At 38.5% G+C, this 26,873-nt stretch overlaps 1 protein-coding gene across 8 annotated transcripts in view; it reads left to right on the top strand.

The window, feature by feature from the left end:
- NEO1 (neogenin 1) overlaps positions 1-26,873 on the top strand; it is a 234,041-nt gene that overhangs the window by 152,563 nt on the left and 54,605 nt on the right. For 5 of the 8 annotated variants that reach the window (XM_032342518.1, XM_032342522.1, XM_032342520.1 and 2 more), the window contains one exon: positions 22,019-22,238. In XM_032342518.1, the coding sequence (XP_032198409.1) occupies positions 22,019-22,238 (220 nt within the window). The remainder of the gene's footprint in view (positions 1-22,018; positions 22,239-26,873) is intronic. The other 3 variants (XM_032342523.1, XM_032342525.1, XM_032342521.1) reach the window with 1 other exon arrangement.

The following is a 26,873-nucleotide window of genomic DNA, read 5'->3' as shown; positions in this document are numbered from 1 at the left end:
ATAGACGTATTTAGACTATTTACATTGAAACTGATTATTGATGTAGTCAGATTTAATAGCGACTGTGTTTGTAACTTTTCATTGAATTTGTTTTTTCTTTCTGCTCTCTTTTTCTGCTTTTTATGGTTTTGAGTATTTTACATGATTCTATTTCATTTTCTCTCTTAATGTCAGTTATACTTCTTTTCAAAAGTTTTTGGTGATTTCCCTAGGTTTTACAAATACTTTTTTAACTAAGTTCATCTTTAGATAACACTATGCTTCCTTCCTTTAGTATAAGTACTTTGTAGCAGAATATTTCCGATTCCTCCGTCCCATTCCTCTGATTGCAGTCATCTGGTTCATTTATCCGTATTACTGCTTTAAGCAGTTACCTTGTAGATTTATTAAGAATATGAAAATCAGAAGACGTTTTCTTACAAAAAAATTATTTTTCATTTATTCCTTCTGTGACACTCTTTTTTTAAATGTAGATCCAAGTTTTTGACCTATTTAATTTTTCTTCGCTTGAAGAACTTTTAACCTTTCATTCAGGATAGATCAATTAGTGGCAAATTTAGTCAGTTTTTGTTTGTCTGAGAAAGTTTATTTCTCCTTTACTCTTTTTTTTTTTTTTTTTTTAAGAATATTTATTTGTCAGAGAGAGCAGGGGGAGGAGCAGAGGGAAAGGGAGAAGCAGGCTCCTTGCTGAGCGAGGAGCTCGACAAGGGGGTCAGCAGGGTGCTTGCTCCCAGGACACTGGGATCAAGACCTGAGCCAAAGTCAGACACTTAACAACCAACCGAGCAAAAAACTTTTGGGACACTCAAAAAGTTCTTCACTCTTGAGGAATAGTTTTAGGATAGAGAATTAGATAGATACAGAATTCAAGGTTGGTGGTTATTTTTTTCTTTGAACACTAAAGATTTCTTTTCAGTCTCTCCTTATGTATCTTTTTGACAAGAAGTTTATTATATAATCTTAACCGTTCCTCTACAAACAAAGTGATTTTCTTTTCCCTGCTGAATTCTTTCAAGAATTTCTCTTTGTCTTTGGTTTTTAGTGGTTTGAATATGGTATGTTTAGGTATAATTTTCTTTTTTTAACATTTATCTTATTTGGTGTCCTCTGAGTCTCCCAGATAGGGGGTTTGGTATCTGTCATTAATTTGGGGAAGTTCTCAGCCATTATCACTTCAGATATTTTATTTTCTGCTCCATTGTCTCTTTGTTCTCCCTCTGGTATTTCAGTTAGACATATGTTCTACTTTTTGTGTGTCCCAAAAGTTTTGGATGTTCTGGGTTTTGGTGGTGGTATTTTTGTTTGTTCATTTTTTTTTCCCCATTCTTCTTTTCATTTCAGTTTGGGACCTATCTTCAGACTGACTGATTCTTTCTTAGCCATGTCCAGTCTACTACTGATGAGCCCATTGAAGGCATTCTTCTTTTCTGTTAACTGTGTTATTTGAAGCGTTTTGATTTGATTCTTTGGAGTTCTGTCTCTTTGCTTATTCATCTGTTCGTATATGTTATCTACCTTTTTCATTAGAGCCCTAAGCCTATTAATCATAGTTAATTCACATTTCCTATCTCATAATTCCAACATCTGTGTCATAAGATATTGTTCTGATGGTTGTTCATTTCTTCAGACTGTTTGTGGTGTGTTTTTCCCTTGCCTTTTGGCATACCTTATAATTTGTTGTTGAAAGTTAGGCATCTTGTTTCAGGTAATGGAAACTGAGGTAAATAGAGCTCTAGTGTGAGGATTTATGTTAATCCAGGGAGGAACTGGTTTGTGTTTAATGTTTATTATAGCCGTAGATACCAGAGGTTTCATATTTCCTTGTTGTACTTGATTTTTTGGCTTTTCCTCTTGACTTTGGAACTTTCCTATATTCTGTTCCTCAGAGAGTGTTTCTTATAGTTCTTTCACCTGTAACCCATTGTTACTTTCCTTGAGCCTCATTGTGTGGTGTTAAGATATGGACAAGGAGGACTATTTTATGATTAAGTCTCAGATTTTAAATGGCCATATGGCTCATGACTGTGACCATCACAAGTGGTAGAGCTTTCCCCCCTACTTCCTGTTCCCTTCCTTGCTGATAGTGTTTCCACTCTGTTCCTTAAAGCCCGTCCTGTGCTGACTGTATGTTGTTATATTCTGCCCTCTCTTTGCCCATCCACCCCACCCCCCTAGCCCACCCAACACCTCTTAGGTGAAACAGGAAACCTGTAATTTGGAGGGTAGAACTTCCCATTCTCTAGCTGGAATAAGGTTTCAAAATGGTGCTCTAGCAAATTCTTTTCTTCTGGAAAGTAGGCCTTTGTTATAGAAAACGCTCTGGGCATTTTTCACAATTGTTACTCCCCCCACTCCCTTGTACAGGAGATCTTTTTTGGATCCTCATGGTGAGAACCTGGTGGGGTTTCTAGAAAGAAAACCCACAAAAAATATAGCATCATCAGTAAGACTGTGGCCTCCAGGAATTTCTTATTCTTAAAGTAGTCCATACTCAACCTCCAGCAATTCATCAAAATTACCATTTAAGTGTTCCTGTCAGTTTATGTCTCCAGTGATTTTGACTTCACATAAACAGATCTTGGTTGCTGTATCTCTGCGGCTGCACTGTCTCTCCGGATTTGAGGGTGGCACGCTTACTTGTAATCTTAGTACTCTGAAGAATCCAAGAGAAGTTGTTCATTTTAAGTTTCTTTCTTTTTTAATTTTGTCTAGCTTTTTCCTGAACAAGAATGGTGACTTTCAAGCTCTTTACATACCAGGACTGAAAACAGATATCTCTCCTGTCTATATTTTTAATTTCTAAGATCTCTAAATGTTTTGTAAATTATGGGCTCTTCTTGTTTTATGGCATTCAGGCCTCTAACATTTTCTTTTTTCCTAAGTTTTTATTTAAATTCCAGTTAACATACAGTGTAGTATTAGTTTCAGGTGTACAATATGGGGATTCAATTTTTCCATCCAACACTCAGTGCTCATCATAACAAGTATACTCCTTAATCCTCATCACATATTTCACCCATCCCCTACCCACTTCCCCACCCCCAATAAAAAGAAAAGAAACTCTCAAAAACATATTTAACATCTTTTTTTTTTTTTTTTTTTAAAGATTCTATGTATTTCCTTGAGAGAGAGAAAGTGCACAAGCTTGGGGTGGGGGGCACAGGGAGAGGGAAAAGCAGACTCCTCTCTGAGCACAGAGCCCATGCAGGGCTCCATCCCAGGACCCTGGGATCACGACCTGAGCTGAAGGCAGATGATTAATGACTGAGCCACCCACCCACCCCGATCTTTAACATCTTTTAAAGTTTTCTGACATTTGCTTTTTCTGTTCTCTTGGTTATTATTTCCTTTATTGAATTTTGTGCCTCTTTTTCATTGTGTAAATTCCAAATGCCTTAGCTTTCTAGACATATTTATCTTTATCCTTGCTTGCTTGTTATTTACCTATGTAGTCTATTCATGAAAGTTTGCCCTAAGTACTCTTTTGGGAAAAGGGTTTTAGGTGCAGGGTAACACCAGGGCATGTATGACTCAGTATAAGCAGAAGGTGAAACATTTGACCCAGGTATCTCGAAGATTGTTCTTTACTTAATTGCCCATGTGTTTTCTCATGTCTTTAGTCTGTGAAACATGTCTGGGCTTGCTCTTATCTGCTCTTTTGAAAAATGTTTTCTTCTTTTGTCAGATGGGGCTGTAGATTTACTGTATTTTTTTGTTTTCACCAAGCCACTTCCTATTTTTTATGAAGTCCTCAACATTTTAATTTTAATGATGGCATCTTTTATTATCCAAGTGTTTTTTCCTGCAATTTCAAGATTTTTTTTTTTAAGATTTTATTTATTTATTTGACAGAGCAATCACAAGTAGGCAGAGAGGCAGGGAGAGAGAGAGGAGGAAGCAGGCTCCCTGCTGAGCAGAGAGCCCGATGCAGGGCTCCATCCCAGGACCCTGGGATCATGACCTGAGCCGAAGGCAGAGTCTTTAACCCACTGAGCCACCCAGGCACCCCTCAAGATTTTTTGATTGGAGGAGAAGGCAACTTAACTAGATTTAACTGTTACCATTGTTAATAATAAATTAATATTAATTAAACAGTTACTCTTACAGGATTCCTGAACTGAATTCCAACTTGAGGAGAGGTGTCCCTCCCCACAAACACCAAAGTCATTCTTGGACACCAGCAAGGGTGTTCAAGAGTTCAGCTCAACTCTGACACTGCTCAGAGACAGTATCAGATTCCATAGGTTAAGGGCTCAGTCCTACAGTAGTCCTCCCCCACCTCTCCTGATACCACCACCACCTTCAGACATCAGTCCCAAGCCTCAGGCTGTCTGTCACTTGTGCTTCTGACCATCTGGCTACAGATTACAGTTCCAGTGACCTCCTTCTTAGGTTCAGTTAATTTGCTAGAGTGGCTCATGGAACCTAGGGAAACACATTTACCAGTTTACTAGAGGATATGATACAGTATATGAATCAACAACCAATGAAAACATACATAGGTCAGGGTGCCAAAGGAGCTTCTATCCTCATGGAGCTTGGGGCCTGGCTTGTTGATGTGTGAGGGTTTTTTGGTTCCCCAAGTGTAGAAGCTCCCCCAAAAAAGGTAAAAAAGCGGTCTTCATTTTTTTTTTTAAAGATTTATTTATTCTGGGGGCCCCTGGGTGGCTCAGTGGTTTAAGCCTCTGCCTTCAGCTCAGGTCATGATATCAGTCTCCTGGAATTGAGCTCCACATCGGGCTCTCTGCTCAGCAGGGAGCCTGCTTCCCCCCTGTCTGCCTGTCTCTCTGCCAACTTATGATCTCTCTCTCTCTCTCTCTGTCAAATAAATAAATAAAATATTTTTTTAAAAAAGATTTATTTATTCTGAGAGAGAGCATGCAAGTAGGGGGAGGGACAAAGGGAGAGGGAGAGAAAGAATCCCAGGCAGACTCCCCACTGAGTGTAGAGCCCAATGCAGGGCTTGATCCCATGACTGTAAGATCATGACATGAGCTGAAACCAAGAGTTGCATGCTGAACTCACTGAGCCACCCAGGTGCCCCTGTCCTCTTGGGTTTTTGTGGAGGCTTCATGATATAGTCATGATTGGCTAAGTCATTGGCCATTGGCTAATTCAACCTTCACCCCTCTTCTGGTGGGAGTTGAGAGGTGGACTGAAAGTTCCAGCCCTTTATCATATGGTTGGTCCTCCTGGCAACCAGCCCCCACCTTTCAGTGGGGTCCAGAAGTCACCTTCATTACTAACAAGGTACCCATTTTACCTTTATGGCTCTGAAGCATTTTCAGAAACTTTGAAGACCAGACAGAGTTCTTAAAATATATCCCAGTATGTGCCAGGGAACTTGATAAATGCCTCTAGTATATTCTCTCTTTTCAACTTTACATCACCACAATAAAATGGATGCTGTTATTTGTATGTCTGCTAAGGAAAAATGAAGTTTAAAAACATTAAGCTGCCCAGGATCCCGCAGCTAAATATGTGTCTGAGCCAGGATATAAACCTAGCCTGTCCAACTGACGGACAAACAGATCTGTTTATATGTAATCCTGTGGATATGTCACTTCTACCCCACCAACCCATTAACTTCATTTCCTCACCCACCTTATGTTTTTATCACTTAAGTTGTTGCACTCTTAAAATCAGTTCCCTCCTACTAGGACCAAATCTTGTACATCTTTCAAGGCCCAGTTTTAAATGCTACCACAGCTATAGCACTGTTGGCAGTCTTCCACCTGGAATAAATCTCTTACTTTTTACCTCATTTTACATTTATTTGATCTCCTTTCTAGGACTGCCTACTTTTCCTTTAATGTAGCCATTGGATGCATACAGTTCTTCCCTGATAAACTGTAAGGTCGCTGGGAAAAGGATTTATGCCTTTTATTATTTGTGTCCTGTATCTGTATGATTCCTAGCATTGCCTGACATGTAGCATTTCAGTAAGTATTATTAATAAATAATGTATATTTAGTCAGTTTAATTTTTGTCTTTATAACTGCATCCTTTTAAATCAGTTTCTGCATCAAGGTTGTTGACTTATAAATATTTGTGTGGATTTTATTTAAATATGAATAGGGATCTGGAGCATATCTGTTTTAATCCTGCTGATGGGATTAATATTTATGAATATCTAAGAAATGGAAAGTAGTTTTAGAGCTAATTAGATGGAGACTGGCATCAATAAAAATATCTAACTTTGCATGAAAATTTCAAGGAAATTCAAGATATTTGGGAGTTATTTGCATGCTAAATAAACATTTGATTTCTTCTTTTAGAAGTTAAATAATGTGACTTGTAATATGGAAGATGATTCCCAAATCAAAAGTAGGCAACAGATCATTGTTTCTGTCACATAAACCTAGAAGGAAAATAGCATGTATCTGCCAAGGTTTTAAAATTCATGTCACAATTTCACAAAGCAATTTGGTTGTAAACTATCTTTATTTTTAATAGTACATAGCAATGAGAGTTGTGCCACCTTATTTTTTTTTTAAGGTTTTATTTATTTGAGAGAGATAGCGAAAGAGGTATGGGATTGGAGGGAGAGAAGCAGGCTCCCCACTGAATAGGGAGCCTAATGCAGGGCTCGATCCCAGGACCCTGAGATCATGACCTAAGCCAAAGGCAGAGGCTTCACCCACTGAGCCACCCAGGTGCCCCAGACTTGTGCCACTTCAAACAAGTGATATATTAAGCATAGAATAGCTAAGATTTATTAGCAAGGTCATTTTTTTCTGTTTCAGAAAATAATAGAATTTGAGAATTCTAAGTTTTACCTATACAACGATTATCTTAAGAATAACCCTTATCATTTTCCAGTGGTAGGACATTCTTTCTCATAAGACATCCCATTTTACTGTTGGATAGAGTTTTATGTTTTAAGTTATTCCCTACTTTAAACTATAATGTTTTTAAAATCTCTGCTTTTTAGAGCTTCTTTCTTAACTGTACTTTGAACCTTTAGAATCTATAAAAACCTTAGGATTTTTAACACTGTAATTCTCATGTGGAGCATCCAGCAGAATGAGATAGAGCGTAGGCTTTGGGGCTATAGCTATTTCTTTATAGGAGTCTCCTGAAAGCAGATGTTTATAAAGCAGATTGTGACAGTCTAAGAGGATGCTTAAGCCTAAATCATCACCGTGTAGCATTATTCCTCTGCTTTGATTTTCTTAATTCAATATCATTATATTTGAAATTTCAAAATAGTCATGAAATTGTATTAGTTTGAGAAAGGGGAAGGAAATCTGTCTTTTTCTTATGCTTCTCACTTAAAAGCTTCCATGAAATATGCCTAATCTGTTGAGAGACACCATTGGGAACAACCAGTGCGCAGCTTTGAGCTCATTGTAACTGCCACATATTTTTCAGTGGCTCCTTTATGTGATAGATTACTCTCAGGAGCAAACAATTTGCAGCTCTTCTCACATTCTGTTAGAGTTTTTATTTTTAATAAAGTGCTATGATTAATAGCCTAATGTAATTGTTGTTTCCCCGTTGAGTGTAAATACTTCGTTTGAATGTCTTTAATCTGAAGGAACAGTTGTTTTATTGGACTCTTGTTGTTTTTCTGTGCTTCTCAAGGTTTTTTGATTGCTTTCTTTGGGCTGTTTATAGTGGGAGGAGAAAATGAACTTCTCTATCAGAATTGTGGAGTAGGGCCCAGTAGAGAAATGTTAAGGATGAATACTGACATGCTTGAACATTCATAAATATATTTTTATGATAATTTTGGAATGGGACAAGCATCTAGTGCAATTCTGATTGATTTTCCAGTGGCAATTATGAAAATACCTTGTCTCTTTGGACTACTGGCATTCTGTGATATTACATTATAGATGCTTTCTGAAATGTCAGCGTGCTTTCACCAAGTTCTTTGTTTTGTCATTGTTGTTTTGGGGAGGTTGATTTTAAAAAAAAAAAAAATTTATTTTTGCAAATTAAAGTATAAGGTAAGACAAGGTAGAAAGGAACTATTGAAAAGTTGAGAAATTACGCATCTAGTTCTTACAAGGATCTGGTGCGCCACTCATCAATAGACAGTGGTTCATTGTTCTTTCTCTTGAAGTGGTGATAGCCTTCAGCCTGGTCATTCCTACATCCACTCTCAGGAGCCTGGCTGGGAGCAGAAGTGTAGGAAACACTTCTGTGTAACCACAGAGCAATTTTCCTTTTGTTCAGAAATCCAGTTTCAGGTCAGGCTTCTTTGGCACTAACCACTGAGTGCTTCATTAATGAGCCCTAACCAGAAGCCGGCTACATTTGTTAATAGTGTAGTAGGGTAAGAATTCAATACTGGATAAGAAAATTTGAAGGCTTATCTTGTGACATTGAGTATTGAATGCATCTGACTTTTATTAGGAAAGTAAGTTGGGTGAAACTTTTACAAAATAGAGAAAAATAGTTTAATAGCATATGTGTTAAATAGCATATGTGTACTTACATATAAACAGACATCATTCTGGCCCTTTTTTGGCCAATAAGGGTATTACTTTTACTTTGTCTTAGAATTTAGGGAGAGCTGCTTATTTTTGTATTTTTGAAAGTCTTTCTTTTCGGGGCCCCTGGGTGACTCAGTTGTTAAGTGTCTGCCTTTGGCTTAGGTCATGATCCCAGGTCCTGAGAGCGAGTTCCTCAGCTGGCTCCCTGCTCTGTGGGGGGCCCGTTTCTCCCTCCTCCACTCCGCCTGCTTGTGTTCCTTCTCTAGCTGTGTCTCTCCCTGTCAAACAAATCTTTAAAAACAATATTGAAAGCTCTGTTTATATGGAGACTTTTAAAAAACTTCTTAAAATAATTTTAGAATTGCAGAAGTGTCACAACGAGCAGAGAAAGCCTTGTAGTATACTCTTCACCCAACTTCATCTAATGTTACCATCTTAAATAATTATGATATAATAAACAAAACTAATAAAACCACAGACTTCATTCTGATTTTACCAGTGTTTCCATTAATGTCTTTTTTCGGTTCCAGGATCCAGTTTTGGATCCCACATTGCATTTAGTTGTCACGTGTCCTTAGTCTCTTCAGTCTATGGCTGTTCTTTTGTCTTTAATTCCCTTGACACTTTGACACTTAGGAAGAGTATTGGTCAGGTATTTTGTATAATGTTCTCAATTTTCATTTTGTCTGGAATTTTCTCATGATTACATTAGGTTAATGGATTACATTAAGGTTATGGATTTTTTTGGACAAATATTACAGAATTGATGTGCCCTTTTCAACACTTCCATATCAGGGTTATATATATTACATATATCTTGTTATTTGATAATGTCAGCTTGATCATGTGGTTAAGGTGGTGTCGGACGGATTTCTCCCTTGTGAAGTTGTTTTTCTTTTTGTAATTAATAGATACTTTCGGAGATACACTGTGAGGCTGTACAAATATCCTATTTTCCCTTAAACTTTTAGGGGTGAAGCTTTTTAGTTGCTGGGCTTTATTATAGAATAATTGGGTAGTCATTCTTTTCTGTTATTGTTGCTAGGACCATACCAGAGAGCAGTATTTGTCAGTCTTCTCAGCTGCTCAGCTTATCCTGAGAGGAATGTTTCACTCTCCTGCTTGGTGATAGGAAGCTTGGTTGCCAGCCTTCTGGAACTTGCTGGGGAGAGTGATAGGGAGTTTCACATTTCAGTATGTGGTCTTAATCTCCTCTGAGATTGGTCACCTCTGAGCCCAGAGCCTCTCTGATTTAGTTTCTCCTGAGTATAAATCTCTTGTCTCCAGGGGTGAGGCGAGGTTTAAGAGCTCCTAATTCCTGTCCCCCACATCATTCCTGTCTCCTGAAGTGCTCACAGTTCCTCACAGTCAGTTGGTTGGAGTCTCCTCAGTCTGTCCCTCTTGGTGTACCTGGAACAACTCTGCTCCATTAATTGTCCACTTTTTTTTGCATGTATTTTGGGTTGGGATTACAGATACCTCTTAGTTTTGTCCAAATGGAGTTTGTGTTTGTATTCCTTGTTGTTTGGGGGTATTATAAAGTGGTGTACCCAGAAATGTATTTAGCCATCTGTCCTAAAACCAAAGCCAAGATAGGTTTTCAGAAGACTATTTGGCAACATCTCTGAAGCATTCAAATGCACAAACCTTTGGGTCAGCATTTCACTTCTAGGAACTCATCTTACAGAATTATTTACACATGTGCACGAAGATAACATGTATAGGAAAATTTACAGAAACATTGTCTATAGCAGCCAAAATAAATAAATAATGGAATCAGTCTAAATGTAAGTCCTAATAAGGGGATGATTAAATAAAGTGTGATATGTTTGTATTATAGACTACTATGCATCAGTCGGGACTAGTGAGGTTTGTTTTTGTATACTGATGTGGGAAACTCTTAAAGACATATTACACCATAGAGCAATTCTCAGAGCAGCATTTTTGGTATCATATTCTCATATTTTTTTGTGTGTATATATAAGTACATAATTGAAAAGGAAAATATTTGGAAGAGTATAAGCCACACCTTTTAACAGTGGTATTTTGGAAATGATGAAAAGTAGAACTTTAATCCTCTTGCTTTGTCTACTTCTTTATTGTATACATTACTTCTGAACATGATAAAAAGGTGAGGACTTAAAAAAAATTAATTACTTCTGTAACAGGCTTATTACATTTTGGTTTTTAAACAAAAATATGAAATAGACTGCCTACAAAAGTAGCTGAACAATGACTGGTTTTCAGACAGTCTCTCTCTCTCTTTTCTTTAATTAAAGATTTTATTTATTTATTCGACAGAGAGAGACACAGCGAGAGAGGGAACACAATCGGGGCAGAGCGAGAGGGAGGAGCACGCTTCCTGATGAGCAGGGAGCCCAGTGCAGGGCTCAGTCCTAGGACCCTGAGATCATGACCTGAGCCGACGAAGGTAGATGCTTAATGGCTGAGGCACCCGGGTGCCCCCAGAGTCTCTTTAAAGAACTCTGCCAGACACTATCTCAGGTATCATTGAGGATCGCCCAAACTGGGCTACTGTTTGGGAAAAGAGATTTCACGGTCATATAGGAATGGGAAATTCTAGGTTAACAAACTGAACAAGTTTTTCTCCTATAGAATTGCTGGGAGTCTTTAACATGCTAAAATGTATGGCGGATCTGCACAATCTCACAAATGTAATTGTTCTCTCTCTCTTTTTTTATGGCATACTTGTTAACATCTTCCAAAAGAAATGCTCTGTGGAACTATATGTTTGTTGACATTGCTATTATGTTTAGAGTAATAAAGGTCCATGTTAGTTTAACCAGTTTTGAACAATGAATTTTGAATAATGCCGCTATGAACATTCCTAGGAAATAATCACTTTAGTATATTCTTTTATGCAAGGAAATGAAAGGATAGAAAGATAGAAATTTTTCCCAAGATACCTTCAAAATCTTCTGAACTCCTTCAAAAGGTGAGAAAGAAGTTTTAAAATTACTGTGTTTTCAAAGGAAGATTATGAAAAAGGAACAAAATTTGGATTTCAAGAGAAAACTTTAATGTGCCTACTCACAGCTCCCTTGGCTGGTGTGAGTGGGTGTCAAATTAGGATAATTGGATCCACTTAACTGAGGGCAACATGCCCAGCACAGAACTTAATGATCTCTACCTAGAAACTGTTTCATATGCATAGATGGATTGGTTAAACTCATAATTATAAACTACTAAAAGTGACACTTCATCAATCACGAATCTAATGTATGATTAAAACCAGATCTATCAACCACAATGTAGCTGGAGTTGGAAAGTGATTTATTAGAAAAATGAAAATAGTTCTGATGATTTCCTCAAGGAGCACCAGGAAGAATACAGTCCTTCTTTGGGGTCTCACACAAATCCTTTCAGTTGGTTCCACTTCAAAGCCTATCAAGGTCTTTAGGTTTCTGCGAAAGTGCTGGTATGAAGCTGCTGCCAAGGGTTTGGGCAGCAGGTCAGAGCTCATAGCATTTTTGATGTTTGGATTTTGAAAGTTTAATAACTTTTCTCAGACATATTTCCCAGTTATGTTTGGCTTGATTCAGATTTATGTGGTCCTGGTTGCTCCAAATACAGTAGCAGTGTGCCTGTAGGTACCAAAGCTGAACCGTCCATTCCTGTTAGTAGCCAGGCAGACCTCGAGCACAGCATGCAGGACCCTGACCTCTGCACTGGGGTGTTTGGACTTCATTCTGTAGGTAGTTTTGGGGAGTGATGTGTTCAGATCTTTTATTTTCAGGAGGCAAAAGAGAAAGGGAGCAGCATAATTCTTTTTTATTATTATTATTTCAGTTAGCCAACATATAGGACATCATTACAGTATACCATTAGTTTTTGATGCATGTTCAACAATTCATTAGTTGCGTATAACACCCAGTGCTGATCATAACACGTCATAACTCTTAATATAATCAGACTTAAGAAAAAACACCAAGGTTTCATTTGGGACCCTTGATGACTAATTGGTATTTGTAAAATCATTGACTAATTTCTGGATACTTCATTTTTGTGAAGACTTCAGATAGATTAGTTGTAAATTCAGGTGTTTTGAGCCACAGGAATGTCCTAGGGTTCTGTAACTTGCTATTATAACTCTAACTGTCTTAACTATACACTGGAGAAAGTATGTTGAGTAGTTCCAACTAGCCAAGTTAAGCCATTTCATTCTTCTTAATTATTTTATTTAAGTATGATTTACATACCATGAAATTCATGCAATGTAAGTGTACATGTCAGTAATTTTTAGTGGATATTTAGAGCTATGTAGTCATCATCACAAAATAGGTACAAAACATTTCCATCCCCCCCAAAATCATTTATATCTGCTTGCAGTCAATACCTCCTTTTGCCTCCAGCCACAGAGAATCAATGATTTGCTTTCTGTCGCTTATAAACGTGCCTTTTGTAGCTCTTTTATATAAAAATGAAGTCATGGTAATATGTAGTCTTTTGCAACTGGTTCTTTCATTTAGGGTAATATTTTTGAAATCATCCACATTGTGGCATCTATCAGTATCTTCTATATTTTTATTGCTGAGTAATATCTTTTATAGAGATATACCTCAATGAATCGTTGAACACTACATCAAAAACGATTGGTGTACTATATGTTGGCTAACTGAACATAATAATAATAAAAAAAGATGTATACCTGATAGTGTTTACCTGTTTACCAGTGGGTGGACACTTGGATTGTTTCTAGTTTTTAAAATTCTGAATACTGATACTGTGAACATTTGTGTAAAAATCTTTGTATGGACATTTGTTTTCATTTCTCTTGGGTAGATTCCTAGGAGTAAAATTCCTGGGTTGTATGCAAAGTCCATGTTTAACTTTTTAAGAAACTACGAGTAAAACTCTCTGTTCACAGATGACATAACCTTATATGTATAGAAAATCATAAGGAATTCACAAATAAACTATTAGAACTAATAAATGAGTTCAGCAAGAGTCAGCATCCATATACAAAAATCATTTGTATTTCTGTACACTTAATAGTGAGTGATCTGAGATTAAAATTAAAGTAATTTCATTTATGATACTGTCAATAAGAATAAAACACTTTGGAGTAAAATAACCAAAGAAGTGTAAAACTTAACATTTTTGAAAGAAATTAAAGATCTAAATAATAAAAGACAGTTTGTGTTCATCAGTTAGAAGACTTAATACATTCCCACCAAAAACGTATGAAGATTCCAGTTCCTCACTGCCCTCACTAACACTTATCAGTACTGTGTTGGTACAAAACTCAGAACCCTTTTTGATTATATCCATTCTAGTGAGTGTGTGGTAGTATGTCATTGTGGTCTTAATTTACATCTCCTTAATGACTAATGATGTTGCACTCATCTTCATGAGTTTATTAGCTGTTCTTATGTTTTCTTTGATAAAATGTCTGAGTTTTTTGCTCACTTTTAAATTGTGGTGGTGTTCTAATTGATTTATAAGAGTTCATTTTATCTTCTGGTCCTGAATTACATGTTCAAGTCCTTTATCAGATGTATGATTCAGAAATATTTTCTGCCAGTCTGTGGCTTGTCTTGTCATTTACTTAGTTGTGTTTTTCTTAAAGTGCAGAAGTTTTTATTTTTAATAGAATGCAGTTTATCAGTTCTTTTCTTTTATGTCTTATGCTTCTGTTGTCCTCTCTAAGAATGTTTTTCTAACCCAAGACATGAAGACTTCCTCCTATATTTTCTTCTAGAAGTCTTAATTCTTCCATTAAGTCTGTGAGGCATTTGGAGTTAATTTTTGCTTGTGGTGCTAAGCAAAGGTCTAAGTTCATTACTTTGCATATGGATATATAGTTGTACTCGCACCAGTTGTTGAAAAGACTGTTCTTCCTACATTAAAATTTCTTGACGCCTTGGCCAAAAACCAGTGACCACAGACTTAGGGGTTTATTTATGGACTCTTGGTTTTCTTCCATTGATCTTTATGCCTATCTGTATGCCAATACCAGACTGTCTTGATTCCTGGAGCTCTGTTATAAGTTTTGAAATTTGGGTAATGCAAGTCTTCCAGCCTTTTTTTTTTCTTTTTCAGAATTGATTTGGCTATTCTAGGTCTTTGGCATTTCTATTACATTTTAGGAGCAGCTGTCATCTTAATAGCATTGTCTTCCAATCCATGAACATTTATTTATTTAGATCTTCTTTTTATTTAGGTATTTTTTATTTAGATGTTGTTTAATTTCTCTCCAGCAATGTGTTGTAGTTTTCAGGGTACGAATTTTACATTTCTGTTAAATTTATTCCTAAATATTTTGTTCTTTTTGATGCTATCATGAATGGAATTGTTTTCTTAATTCCATTTTTGGGTTGTTCACGCCTAGTATGTAGACATTGAGTTTGTTTTTGTATATTGACTGCATTGTGTGACCTCACTAAACTTATCAATTCTAGTAGCTTTTTTTTTTTTTTTTTTTTTTTTTTTGGTAGATTAGAGTTTTCTACACAAATATAATTGGGTCATCCACAAATAAAAACAATATTCCTTCTTCCTTTCTAATCTTTATTTACTTTGTTTCTTTTTCTTGCTTTCCTGCACTGGCTAGAACTTTAAGTATAGTGCTTATTAATACGAGAAATGAGAACTGACACCCTTGCCTTATATCCAACCTTAGGGGAAAAGTATTTACTTTTTAGCCATTTAGTGTAATTTTCACTGTATGTTTTTCAGGATGGGGAACTTTGCTTCTATTCTTTGTATGTTGAGAGTCTTTATCATGAATATGTAGGTGTTTGATTTTGTCAGATGCTTTTTCTGCATCTATTAAAGTGATCAGTTATTCTTTTTTTCTGTACTGTGGTATATTATATTGATTTTTGGATATCAAACTAGTCTTGGATTCCTGTGATAAATCCTGCTTGGTCATGTTGTATAACCCTTCTAATGTGTTACCAAATATGGTTTGCTAGTATTTCATTAAGAGTTATTGTATCTGCGATCAGGAGGGATATTTATCTATAGTTTCTTTGACTTTGATATTAGAGTAGTATTGGCCTCACAGAGTGAGCTGAAAGTGTTTCTCTTCTGTTTTCTGAAAGACTTGTAAAGGATTAGTATTATTTCTTATTTTAAATATTTGATAGCATTTACCAGTGAAGCTGTCTGGACTTGGACTTGTCTGTGTGGGAATATTTTTTTTAAGATTTTATTTATTTATTTGTCAGAGAGAATGAGCACAGGCAGATAGAGTGGCAGGCAGAGGCAGAAGGAGAAGTAGGCTCCCTGCTGAGCAAGGAGCCTGATGCAGGACTTGATCCAAGGACACCGGGATCATGACCCGAGCGGAAGGCAGCCGCTTAACCAACTGAGCCACCCAGGTGTCCCTGTGCAGGAATATTTTTAATTACTAGTCAAATGTCTCTATTTTTTATAGATCTACCCAGATTTCGTGTTTCTTTGTAAGTAGGTTTGGTAATTTTTTTTCTGGGAGTTTTTCTGTTTCCTCTGAGTGACCTGATTTATTGGCTTAAATTTGTTTATAATTTTACTTTGTAACTTACCAATCTATATCGTTGGTCATATTGTTCATTCTCTGATTCTTGATTTAGGTAACTTATGTGTTCTATTAATTTCTTGTGTCTTTTTTTTTAACTGGCTAAAATATTATTCAATTTAATTTTTCCCAGCTTTATTGAGGTATGATTGATAAATGGTAATATATTTAAAGTGTACAACATGATGATTTGATATATGTATATATGGTGAAAGGATTCCCACAATCAGGTTAACAGGTTAATTAAAATACCCATCACCTTACAGGGTTACTTTCTGTGTGTTTATGAGAATGCTTAAGATCGGGGCACCTGGGTGGCTCAGTGGGTTAAGCCTCTGCCTTCAGCTCTGATCATGATTGTGATATATCTCTCTCTCTATGTCAAATAAATAAATAAATCTTAAAAAAAAAAGAATGCTTAAGATCTACACTCTTCACTAAGTAAAAGATTGAGTAATTCATGTGAAGCTTCTTTTTAAATAAAGGTATTAAATTTCCCTTTAGGCATGGCTTCAGCTGCATCCCATAATTTTGAATTTGTTGTGTTTTTATTTTCATTCAGTTAAAGTTTTTTTTAAAAGATTTTGTTTATTTATTGGACAGAGATCACAAGTAGTTAGAGAGGCAGGCAGAGAGAGAGGGGGAAGCAGCCTCCCTGCTGAGCAGAGAGCCCAATGTGGGGCTTGATCCCAGGACCCTGGGATCATGACCTGAGCCGAAGGCAGAGGCTAAACCTGCTGAGCCATCCAGGTGCCCCTAAAGATTTTTTTTTTTTTAATTTTTCTTGTGATTTCTTCTTTGATCCTTGGGTTAATAAAGAAGTGAATTGTTTAATTTCCAAAAACTGGGGGTCTCCCCATATTTCTTTGAACTTTGTATTTTGGGGCTCTGTTATTAGATGTATATGTATATGTTATTAGATGTATATGTAATTTATAATTGATATGTTCAAAGAAAAGATACACAATTTAGTGATAATAATTGGAAATTTTAATATTCTCTCAAAAATGAATTCAAACAATTAGAAAAAGGTAAGAGTATAGAAGACTTAACTCTAACAACCACTTTGCCCTGACTGATACTCTAGAATCCCCACCCATCAACTACAGATACAGGTTTTTTTCAAGCACATACAAAACAATCTCCAGCTTAGACCATATGCTGGGATGTAAAACAAGTCTCAGGAAATTTTAAAAGACTGCAGCCATACAATGTGTGTGCCTGATCACAACAGAACGAAATTAGATATCCACTGCAGGCCTCTTCTTTGTGGCTTGCTGTGGAAGTGGTGGATTCTTCAGGCTCAGGGGTCTTTTCCTGTAGCAACCTGCTGCATGAGTACACATCCATCCGGAGCCTTCGATTTGCCTTTGTGCAGCTTGTGGGGCATGGGAGCTGATGAAAACAAACAAGAAACTCTAGCTATTGCTGTTGCCTTGAGTAATAAAGTTTTGTCTCTGATGCAAGACTTGTGTTTCTGCCAGCGCCCGTGACACATAATAGCCTGTCTTGTTAGCTCATCAGTAAGGTAATCGCAGACCTGTGTGTTTCCTGACAGTTTTCTTTAGTTCCTGGAACATATTTTTAACAGTTGCTTTGAAGACTTTGTTAAATCTAATATCCAGAGACCCCCTGAGACCTTTTGTATTGTCTGTATTTTTTACATTAGCCTCTGAGTATAGGCCACACTTCGTTTCTTTGTATGTGTCTTCATTTTTTGTTGAATATTGGATATTTGGGATAGCGTATTGTAGCAGCTGTGGGTTCTGACTCCTCCTCCCCTCCCCAGAGCTGTTCTTATCTTGTTGTGGACTAAGCTTGCTTGGACTAAATCCTTGACATCCATCTTCCCCACACTGCAACACTGATGTTTCTCCTTATTTTTTTTTTTTAATTGTTTTGTTTTTATCCTTTAGCCTGGCTTTTAGGGGTAACCCTTGTGTCTATATGGATTAGTGTTTAGCCAAAGATCAGAAGTTGTGCTCAGACCCCTCAAGCCAGTAGCCTTCTACTCTGAGCTGATGGATCTGGTGTGGTTCAGGGCATGCGTTCAAACTGGGGGTTGTTTTTTAGTCTGCCTCAGCTTTTGTTTTCTGCGGGGCTCCCTCACTGGTCCTCGCAATACACACATAGGTTCTGCTGGCCAGAGATATGTGGGTTCCCAGGACCTACTGCTGGCTCTGCTGCACGTCCTTATGGCCTTTGAGCCCTCTTAGTGTTCTTCACTTTTCCAGACTCCCTCTTAAATCCTGCCAATCTGTCGCCCACTGTTTGCTCCAGAAGATCACAGCCTCCAGCTGGCAGAGACCCTGGCCCTTCCTATTCCCTTGCCACTGAGATTACACTCCGACTGACCATACTCACATCAGTGAGCCCTCTGACAGCCACAGCAGGACCACCAGCTTCCAGGGCCTGCTCTGCTGTGTTGACAACTGCTCACGCAGAGCTGGGGAGCTTGGAGCAGCTGCAGGCCGGAATGGCGCCCACTTGCTGTTTTTACCTGAACTGCAGTAATTTTCACAAACAAATACTTCTTGGTTTGTTGTATGCCTTTGGCCAGTTTCCAGTCTTTGACAGTTTTGTCCAGCCTTGTAGTTGTTTTGGGGAAGAACATCTGTTGACATCCTCAAATGGTCATGCTAGAAGTCTGAAGTCCCAATCTGTATCATTTGCTGTTGATCCTGGTGACTGTGTGTTTGATTCTCTGGGGTCACATGAGACTTCCCTTACCCACCCAACTAGAACCTGGAACAGCAGAAAAAGAACCAACTTGGGGAAAGTGGGTGTAAAACACTAGGACCAGAATGGACATGCATTTTTCCCATAGTTAATTAGGAATCATTTACGATGACCTGGCATTATTAATACTTTTATTCTAGGTATAACTGATAAAATACACTTGCAAAGCAAATGATTATATAACATAATTATATAGTTATCTATATGTGCTTTGAATCAACTAGAAAGATTAAAATATCGTGTATGATGATATTCTAGCAACACTGGTCTCCATTGCACCAACATTCTCTCTGAATTTTCTTCCACTTATTAATTCAATAAATACACATTTGTTGATTATGTAGGGTATACATAGGCACAATAAGTGATGCCAAGAGGAGGCAGGTACAGATTTTGTCCTCAAGGAGCTTATAGGTTAGCATGATTCATCATGAACATGAAAAATACACATGGGAGTGCTGATGCCTCTGAGAACTTACAGATGTGTGCTCTAGGTCCGTAAGCTAACTAAAGTTTCCCTGTCTGACGATTATCACCCATTACGTCTGTCCCCTGGTCCTTCCTGCTTACATTCCCCTCTGGTTGCCTTTATACTTACCTTCTCTTTTTCATCCATTCAAGCGAATTGTGGTGATAATGTGTACCTAGTGCTTCCCACATGCCTTTTCTTACTGATGTTCATGTGGTTCCCATCAGCCCGGGATGTGGTTAGGGAGTGTTTCCAGTTCATACACAAGGTAACTGAGATCAGAGAGACTAAGTGACTTGCCCAGCTTCATGTTATTAGGAAGTGGCAGAGTCAAGTTTTGAACACAGGGTCTTTGTGCTTGAAATCCTGGGCTTTTCCCAGCATGCTATACTGCCTCTCACGTTAACGAATTTCCTCTCCACTCCAGCCAGCAGATAGGTGGGAAACACCTAGCTTAGTAAGTCAGGTCAGACTTGGAAGTGGCTTTTCCTTAGTGTGTTTCTGGATAGGCACACAAATGAGGCAACAAAGCAGGACTGTGTTAAGGCTACTCTTTGAACCGTTTCCCTCTAAGGGTTTTTAGTGACTTAATTTTATAATCAGAGATTCATATTTCCAGTGGCTTCTCACACATTTTTCTGGCAGATATCGGACCATTACTCTGGATCCAGCGTGTTCAGAACCAAATTTGCCATCTCTCCGTCAGTCTCTAGTCTCTTTTAATGTTGTGGTTCTCCATGAGTGACACCGCCAACCAACCATACGTTCTCCCAAGCCAGAAACCTGGGAGTCATTGATTCCTTTCTAACCTTCACCCCCGCCTCCAATCCTGTCGTTCCCACCCTACCTCATGGGGCTGCTGTGTGAATTACCGACATCACTGATGAAAAAGAACTCTGAAAGCTGTGAAGGAGGTATTTTCTCTGAAGCAACACATCTGTCAAAGCATCAGGAATAAGCATGAGACCTCACTGGCCATTCACATGTAACTTCCTTACAACATGGACACTTGGGTCAGTGGAGTGTGGACTTGTGTCTTCCAGGACTTCATAGTCTTATATTCTGATGGCACTCTGTATTCTTTAGTGTACTTTCTCATGAAGAGAGGAAAAGAGAGAGTGAGTGAGTTGCCCACTGTGGCACCGCCTGAGTAGAACTCGTGTTGGCTAAACACAGAGGCCTCAGGAACTGAAAACCAGTGTTGATTTTAACAGTCTGTCATTTGCTGTCTGTGACCTAGGATGAGCGATTTAGCTCTTTTAAATGTCAGTCTCTGCATAGAGGACAGAAATAAAATGACTGCTTTTTTCATAGAATTGTTGTTAGGATTCGGGGCATCCACATGAAGAGCCAGAGTGCCATGTAGAAACTGTAGCTGTTGGATGACTCTTGCCCCTCCCCCACTGAAGTAACGACTTCAGCTTGATCCTCTCCGTACTCTCTTAGAGAACTTACTTGGTCTGGCAGAGTTAGTGGACTGCCTCACTTTAGATCCCCTCAGTTCACAGGCCTTTCCCGGAGGTTATTGACCTACAGTTTCACTGAAAATTAGGTCCAGAATTTTCATGTTTTCCTCTCTGCCTCTCTTCTACTAATTTTCCCATTAAGGTTATCACACAACTCATTTGAACTCCTTTAGTTAAAAATTGTGAGATTAGGGATGCCTGGGTGGCTCAGTTGGTTAAGCGGCTGCCTTCAGCTCAGGTCATGATCCTAGTGTCCTGGGATCAAGTCCCACATCAGGCTCCTTGCTCGGCAGGGAGCCTGCTTCTCCCTCTGCCTCTGCCTACCACTCTTTCTGTGCTAGCATGCTCTCTTTCTCTCTCTCTCTCCCTCTCTCTCTCTCTCTCACAAATAAATAAATAAAATATTTTAAAAAATTGTGAGATTATACTTCTACTCTCTGGCCCCAAGATGCAGGAGATTCTGGGTTCAGTACTGAGAAAATCCGAAGTGTCCAGCAGCAGAGTGGACTTCCTTACGGAGTAACACAGTTACCCATTACTGCAAGTGTACAAACGGAGACTTCTGATGAGCGGGGCTCTGACCTCCCGCCGCTTCATCTCCGTCCGCTTCCTGAGTCTGCAGGCCGTGCTAGTATATACTGCAGGGAGCACTGTATCGAACAGATCAGCTTCCTAGAAGTACTGTGGTTTTGGAATTCTTGATTCATGTTTTTATGTTTTTGTGGTTAAACGAATTGAAAAAGTAGCAAATGAAATATTAGTGACTTGAGGAAGGTTGTCAGACTTGCCTGGGTCTTGCCGAATTACAGAGAACAGGGTTTAATACGAGATAAAGTTAAAGATGTGGCTCCTGTGTCTCCAGCAGAGCTGAAGACACCGGCTCTGCAGGGAGGTCATGACAGCCTGGGCCCGTGTCCAAAGCAAAGTCATCCAGACTGCACATGTTATTCCATATTTGATCAAGTAGCTGAAAGTACTGAGGTGTTCTCACAGGGGAGACTTCTATGTGCAAAGCTTAATAGATGTTGCATGCTGCTTTCGGAATTAAAGAAAATTACTTGGTCACTGCTGTGTCCTTCTGTGAGATGTTTTATTCTCAGCCGTCACCCTCCCTGTCCCCTGCTCACAACCATGATAGTGACCAGAAAGTCCACTTGCTCTACAGTGATGTGTCTGAATAGTGCCCATTAGTTTTCAGTAGTTAACCCCGGCCTGCATGTTAGCCTTCAGTTTAATGGCCTTTTTTATGTTCATTCATTTTATTTTATTTCCCATCGTGGTTTTGTTTATTTCTTTTTTGTTTTTTGTTTTTTCTGTTCTCTTTTTTAAAACCGTCGTGGTTTGCCCTTCATATTCCCCAATGTTTGCACATGACAAGATGTTGCCATCCCAACATTACCTCCCACTTCACTGACCAGTGCCACTACTGACCATCTAGCACCAGCCACAACGGGACCACTGCCTTCAGCTCCTCGGGATGTCGTGGCCTCCCTGGTCTCTACCCGCTTCATCAAATTGACGTGGCGCACACCTGCATCAGATCCTCATGGAGACAATCTTACCTACTCTGTCTTCTACACCAAGGAGGGGATTGCTAGGTAAGTGTCCATATTCCGGAGTCGGTTGGTTGCGTTTTGGTCAATCCCAGGCCGGTCATGCTCACCCTGGCTCCTTTTGTGCAGAATCTGTACCAGTTTTTGGTCCAGAAAAAATGATCACAAAGATGCATATTTCCCAATTTTAGGTCATTAAAATTTATCCCAATCAGACCGAAGTCCTGGTATTCATTCTTTCCTGCGTCTCTGGAACAACTTGGGGCGCGGGTGTGGTATAGATAGAGATGTTTAGGTGGAAGTATTGGTGTATAACTAGGCTCCTCTCTTTTCATACGGTTTGGTCAGCACAGCCACTAGGACGTGGTTTATACTTAGAACATTCAGATTCTGGAAATTGAGGTGGACTTAACTTAGAGCAGTAATCGTAAATGCATATTTGCCTGCGCCCATATGTGGATATGAGCCGCTGAGCTCGCCGGGGAGTCTCCTGGATGACACAAGAGTGATAGTAGCTTATTTCTTTAACTGCATTTTCATTAAGTTCCTCTCCATCTCCACCTCTTTCAGGAGCTCACATTGCTTCTTCATCGCTTACTGGACATTGTCCAGAATCCCCAGGTCGCTTTACTCATCACCCAGCTTTGTGGCGTCTGTCCAGCCTTCCACCTCTCTCCTCCCACTTTACTTCCCTTTCTGATGAACTCGTCTGATTCCTGTCCTGTGTGCTGTCTTTCTCCCAGTGTGTTCTCCTCAGTCACTTCACCCCTTCCCAGCTGAAGTCAGTTTGTGGCCCAGATTAAGCCCCAGGACGCCCGCACACATTTTTCTCTACCTTTCTCAGCAGATACAGCCTTTCTCTTTATGTGTTCATGCCACTAATATTGGCACTTAATTATGATAACCCGTGATCTCTTACTGCCATAAGTTGTTACTCTTCTGCTATTTTATGTGTATTTGTGTTGTTTTCCCAACCCAATTATAAAACCTTCGGGAGAAACTTGCCACACGCTATGTATTCTTAGCATTGCCAAGTAGATTTCTTCAGACCAAAATAAGAAAGCTAAAATACCTGTTTTGGTTAGGGCCCTTGAGCATGAAATAAAGCTTGTGTCTCTCCCAGGGTGCTTACATCTGATAAGCTTTGTATTTAATAACTAGACTGTCGAGTTCCACAAGGATCGGAACCTCCATCAAAACCACTTGATTTAACCCTCTTGAGAAGTCTGTGTGACCTCATTTGAGCCAGATAGATGGAGCTACTCACAGAACAATGTTTTTTCTGAACATTGTACCAGATGTCTTGGGAATTATAAAGATAAAGAAACATAGTTCTAGACACAGAAAGGCAAGACATTACTCCCAAATGGCATCTGTGTTAAAATGTCTCCAGTAATCTTTCACATCGCACTGCTAATTCTGTAGTATTTCACAGAAGGAAAGAACACCTAGTAATTCCTCAGATTAACAAACTTCTTTCCACTCCGGTTCCTTTGCCTTTGCTGTTCCTTCTATCAGAAATGTATTTCCCTCACAAACAACTGTTTTTAGCTTTGCATCTGTCTTCTTCAGATCACACATCCATAGGCCTTCCTTGAAGACCCCCCCCCCCAACTTAGCCCCCTTCAGTCCTATCACACAGTGGTGTTCTGGAGCCAGTTTGTTCCCAAGCCAGTTTTTAAAGTTTCAGGAAATTTTACAGACCCGATGACAACATGGTAGCTCAAAACAGGGCATGGCATGAGTATTTACTGGGACAAGTATTACAAACCAGGGCTGGTTATTAAACATTTACCAGAAGACCACTGCTGTCACATCACCCTGTTCTGGGTGGTTTTCTGTTTTGTTTTGTTTGGCTTTTATTTTGTTTTCACAATGCTTTAACACTCTGCAGTCTTCTCTTTTAATTAACCTATTTCTTATGTCTGTCTTATTCAATAGAGTATCACCGACACCTGGAACAGGGCCTAGCATATTGTAGGACTAAATAATTACTTGTTAAATGAATAAATTCATTTCAATCAATGGAAAAATAATAGCTTATTCAAGAAATCATGTTGAGATAATTAACTCCATTTTGTGGAAAGAATGGAAGTTATATCTCTGTCTTATATATAGCAATAAATTATAGGCAGATTAAGAGATTGTAAGGCTCATAAATGTATTAGAAGAAAATGCAGAAACTGTTTTATCACTTGAGTGTGAAAAGCCTTTTAACAGAAGACAGGAAATCCAAAAGCCACAACAGGAGAGATTGACAAAGTTTATTACATAACAGTGTAAAATTTCACGTGATAAAATATCATAAACAAAAGCTATCAAGTGATGAGCTGGGAAAAAGTTTGTAACATTTATAAAACATTGTGCTGCTATCTAGTCTATATAAAGAGCACCTACAAATCATAAGAAAAAGACAATGTCCCAGAGGTGAGTGGTACAAATAGATTGATTAGCAGAGGTTAATGGAAAACCCATTAAAGTTAAAAAAGGTTTTTTCTGTTGCTCATGGTCTGGGAGATACAAAATAATACAAAAAGTGAAACTTCTTTACTTTTAAGGCTGCAGAAATTTTAAGTTGATAATATCTAGTGTTAAGCAAGTTAAAATAATGGGAAGAAATCCGCTCTTGGCTTTTGGTGGCAATATAAGAGTAGCCCTTGGAGAAAGTGATTTGGCAGATTTTTTTTTTACCTTCTTAATGCACACGTCCATCAATAACAATAACAATAACCCAACAATAACACTTCTAGATGTTTTATAGAAAACAGATCTACAGGGCACCTGGGTTGCTCAGTTTGTTAAGCAACTGCCTTCTGCTCAGGTCATGATCCTGGAGTCCCGGGATGGAGTCCCACATCCGGCTCCCTGCTCAGCAGGGAGTCTGCTGCTCCTGCTGACCTCTCTCCTCACATGCACTCTCTTTCATTCTCTCTCTCTCTCAAATAAATAAATAAAACATTTAAAAAAAAAAAAAAAGAAAACAGATCTACATATACATAGGGCACTCATAAAAATGTTTATTCTAACATTATTTGTAAGAATGAAAAAGGAAAGTCGGTGCCCACTGATAGAGGAATGGTCACGTAATTAATACATGTATATCCATATGAAGGAATTTTTTAATGACATATCTGTATTTTGGTGTGCATGTAAATGCCTAAAACAGTGATTCTCAGCCAGGGACGGTTTGCCCCCATCCCTCAGTGGACACTTCGCCATGTCTGCTGACATTTTGGGGTATTAAAGCTCAGATGAGAGAGGGTGCCTACTGGCATCCAGTGAGTAGAAGCCATAGATGCTGATACACGTCCTGCAGCCCCTTACAAAAAAGAATTATCCCACTGAAAGCGCAGTTGTGGTTGAGAAAACCTGACATGAAGAGATCTGGTAAAATACTGGTCAGTTAGGTGTCAGGGAAGGACAGGTTTTGAGGAGAGACAAAACTGGGACGTTTGGATTTTTTAAAACTATATGTAATTTTGTTTTTAATGAGAATCTGTCACTTTGATTTAAAATTGTCAGGCAGGAAGATAAGGCATGGATGTATAAGGGAAGAGGAGGTACAAGGAAGATCCAATTTAATTTGCGTGTCTGGTGTTTGATGAGTGGGAAAAGTAGGAAAACTTAACTGGCCCAGAGAGCTGGTAGGAATTAGTAAGAGATTATAATAAAGTGGAAGCTTGGAGCCAAATGTCATAATGCCAGTAAGAATTTGGACATAATCAGTTAAGAAAGGAGCATTCTAGACTACTGAGCAAGTGTGCACTGTGATTTTATTAAATGGCTTTTCTTAGTAGTTTATGAGCACTACATAAAGACAAGAAAAATGAAGTCAGGGAACAAATCTAGTTAATCTAGGCACGTGGTAGGTATGGCGAAGACGAAGGTGAGAGCAGTGACTTGGAGTGGACAGAATAAATCTAGGGAACAGTCAAAGGAAGATTCTTGGAGACCGTCATGTTTTTGTCCTTTCACTTGTGAATGAAGTTTATGATTTCTGAATACAAGCCTTGAAGGAGTAGAAAGAACACTAAGTCAGAATACTAGACTCTGCTTGTTTTGTAAACAGAATTTATTTAACCTTCATAAGCTTAAGTTTTCTCGTCTAAAAGAAATGAGAGTAGTAAATTTTGTCACAGATTTAAAATGAGAAATCAGTGTGGGCATGGAGGCACTACCTGGATTTACAAATCTTACTACTTCCTGCACTTGAAAAATCAGCCACAAGGTGGCACTGTGTGTTTTGGTCATGAGGTGTAATTCTTCCAGGTGCCTGAGTTCCTTGAGATTTCAAAGGGTCCTTTGCCTTTTCAACTAGGAAATGTTCACCCCTTTTTAGTATAAATTTAGTACTTTTCTGATATTAGCCACTAAATGGAAAATTCAGAGTAAGTTCTTCCAGAAGTAAATAACATTTTAGAGATGGATGAAGCCCCTTAGCTATCTTAGTTAAGCCCAGGAATTGGCAAGCTACAGACTGTGGGTCAAATCAGACTTGTTATTTTTATGACCCAAGAGCTAAGAATATTTTTTTGTGTTTTCCAATCATTACATTTTAATAGACTATGTAAGTAACTACATAATATATTCCATTTTGTCTCTTAACCTGTAAATATTTACTATCTGGCTCAGAAGGAATTAGCTTGTCAAAACTAAAACGGAGCTCTTAGCACCTGGCCC

Source organism: Mustela erminea, chromosome 5 (genome assembly GCF_009829155.1).
Source record: "Mustela erminea isolate mMusErm1 chromosome 5, mMusErm1.Pri, whole genome shotgun sequence".
Lineage (NCBI taxonomy): Eukaryota > Metazoa > Chordata > Mammalia > Carnivora > Mustelidae > Mustela > Mustela erminea.
Note: the sequence above shows the minus strand (reverse complement) of the source record. Positions and strands in the feature narration are given on the sequence as shown.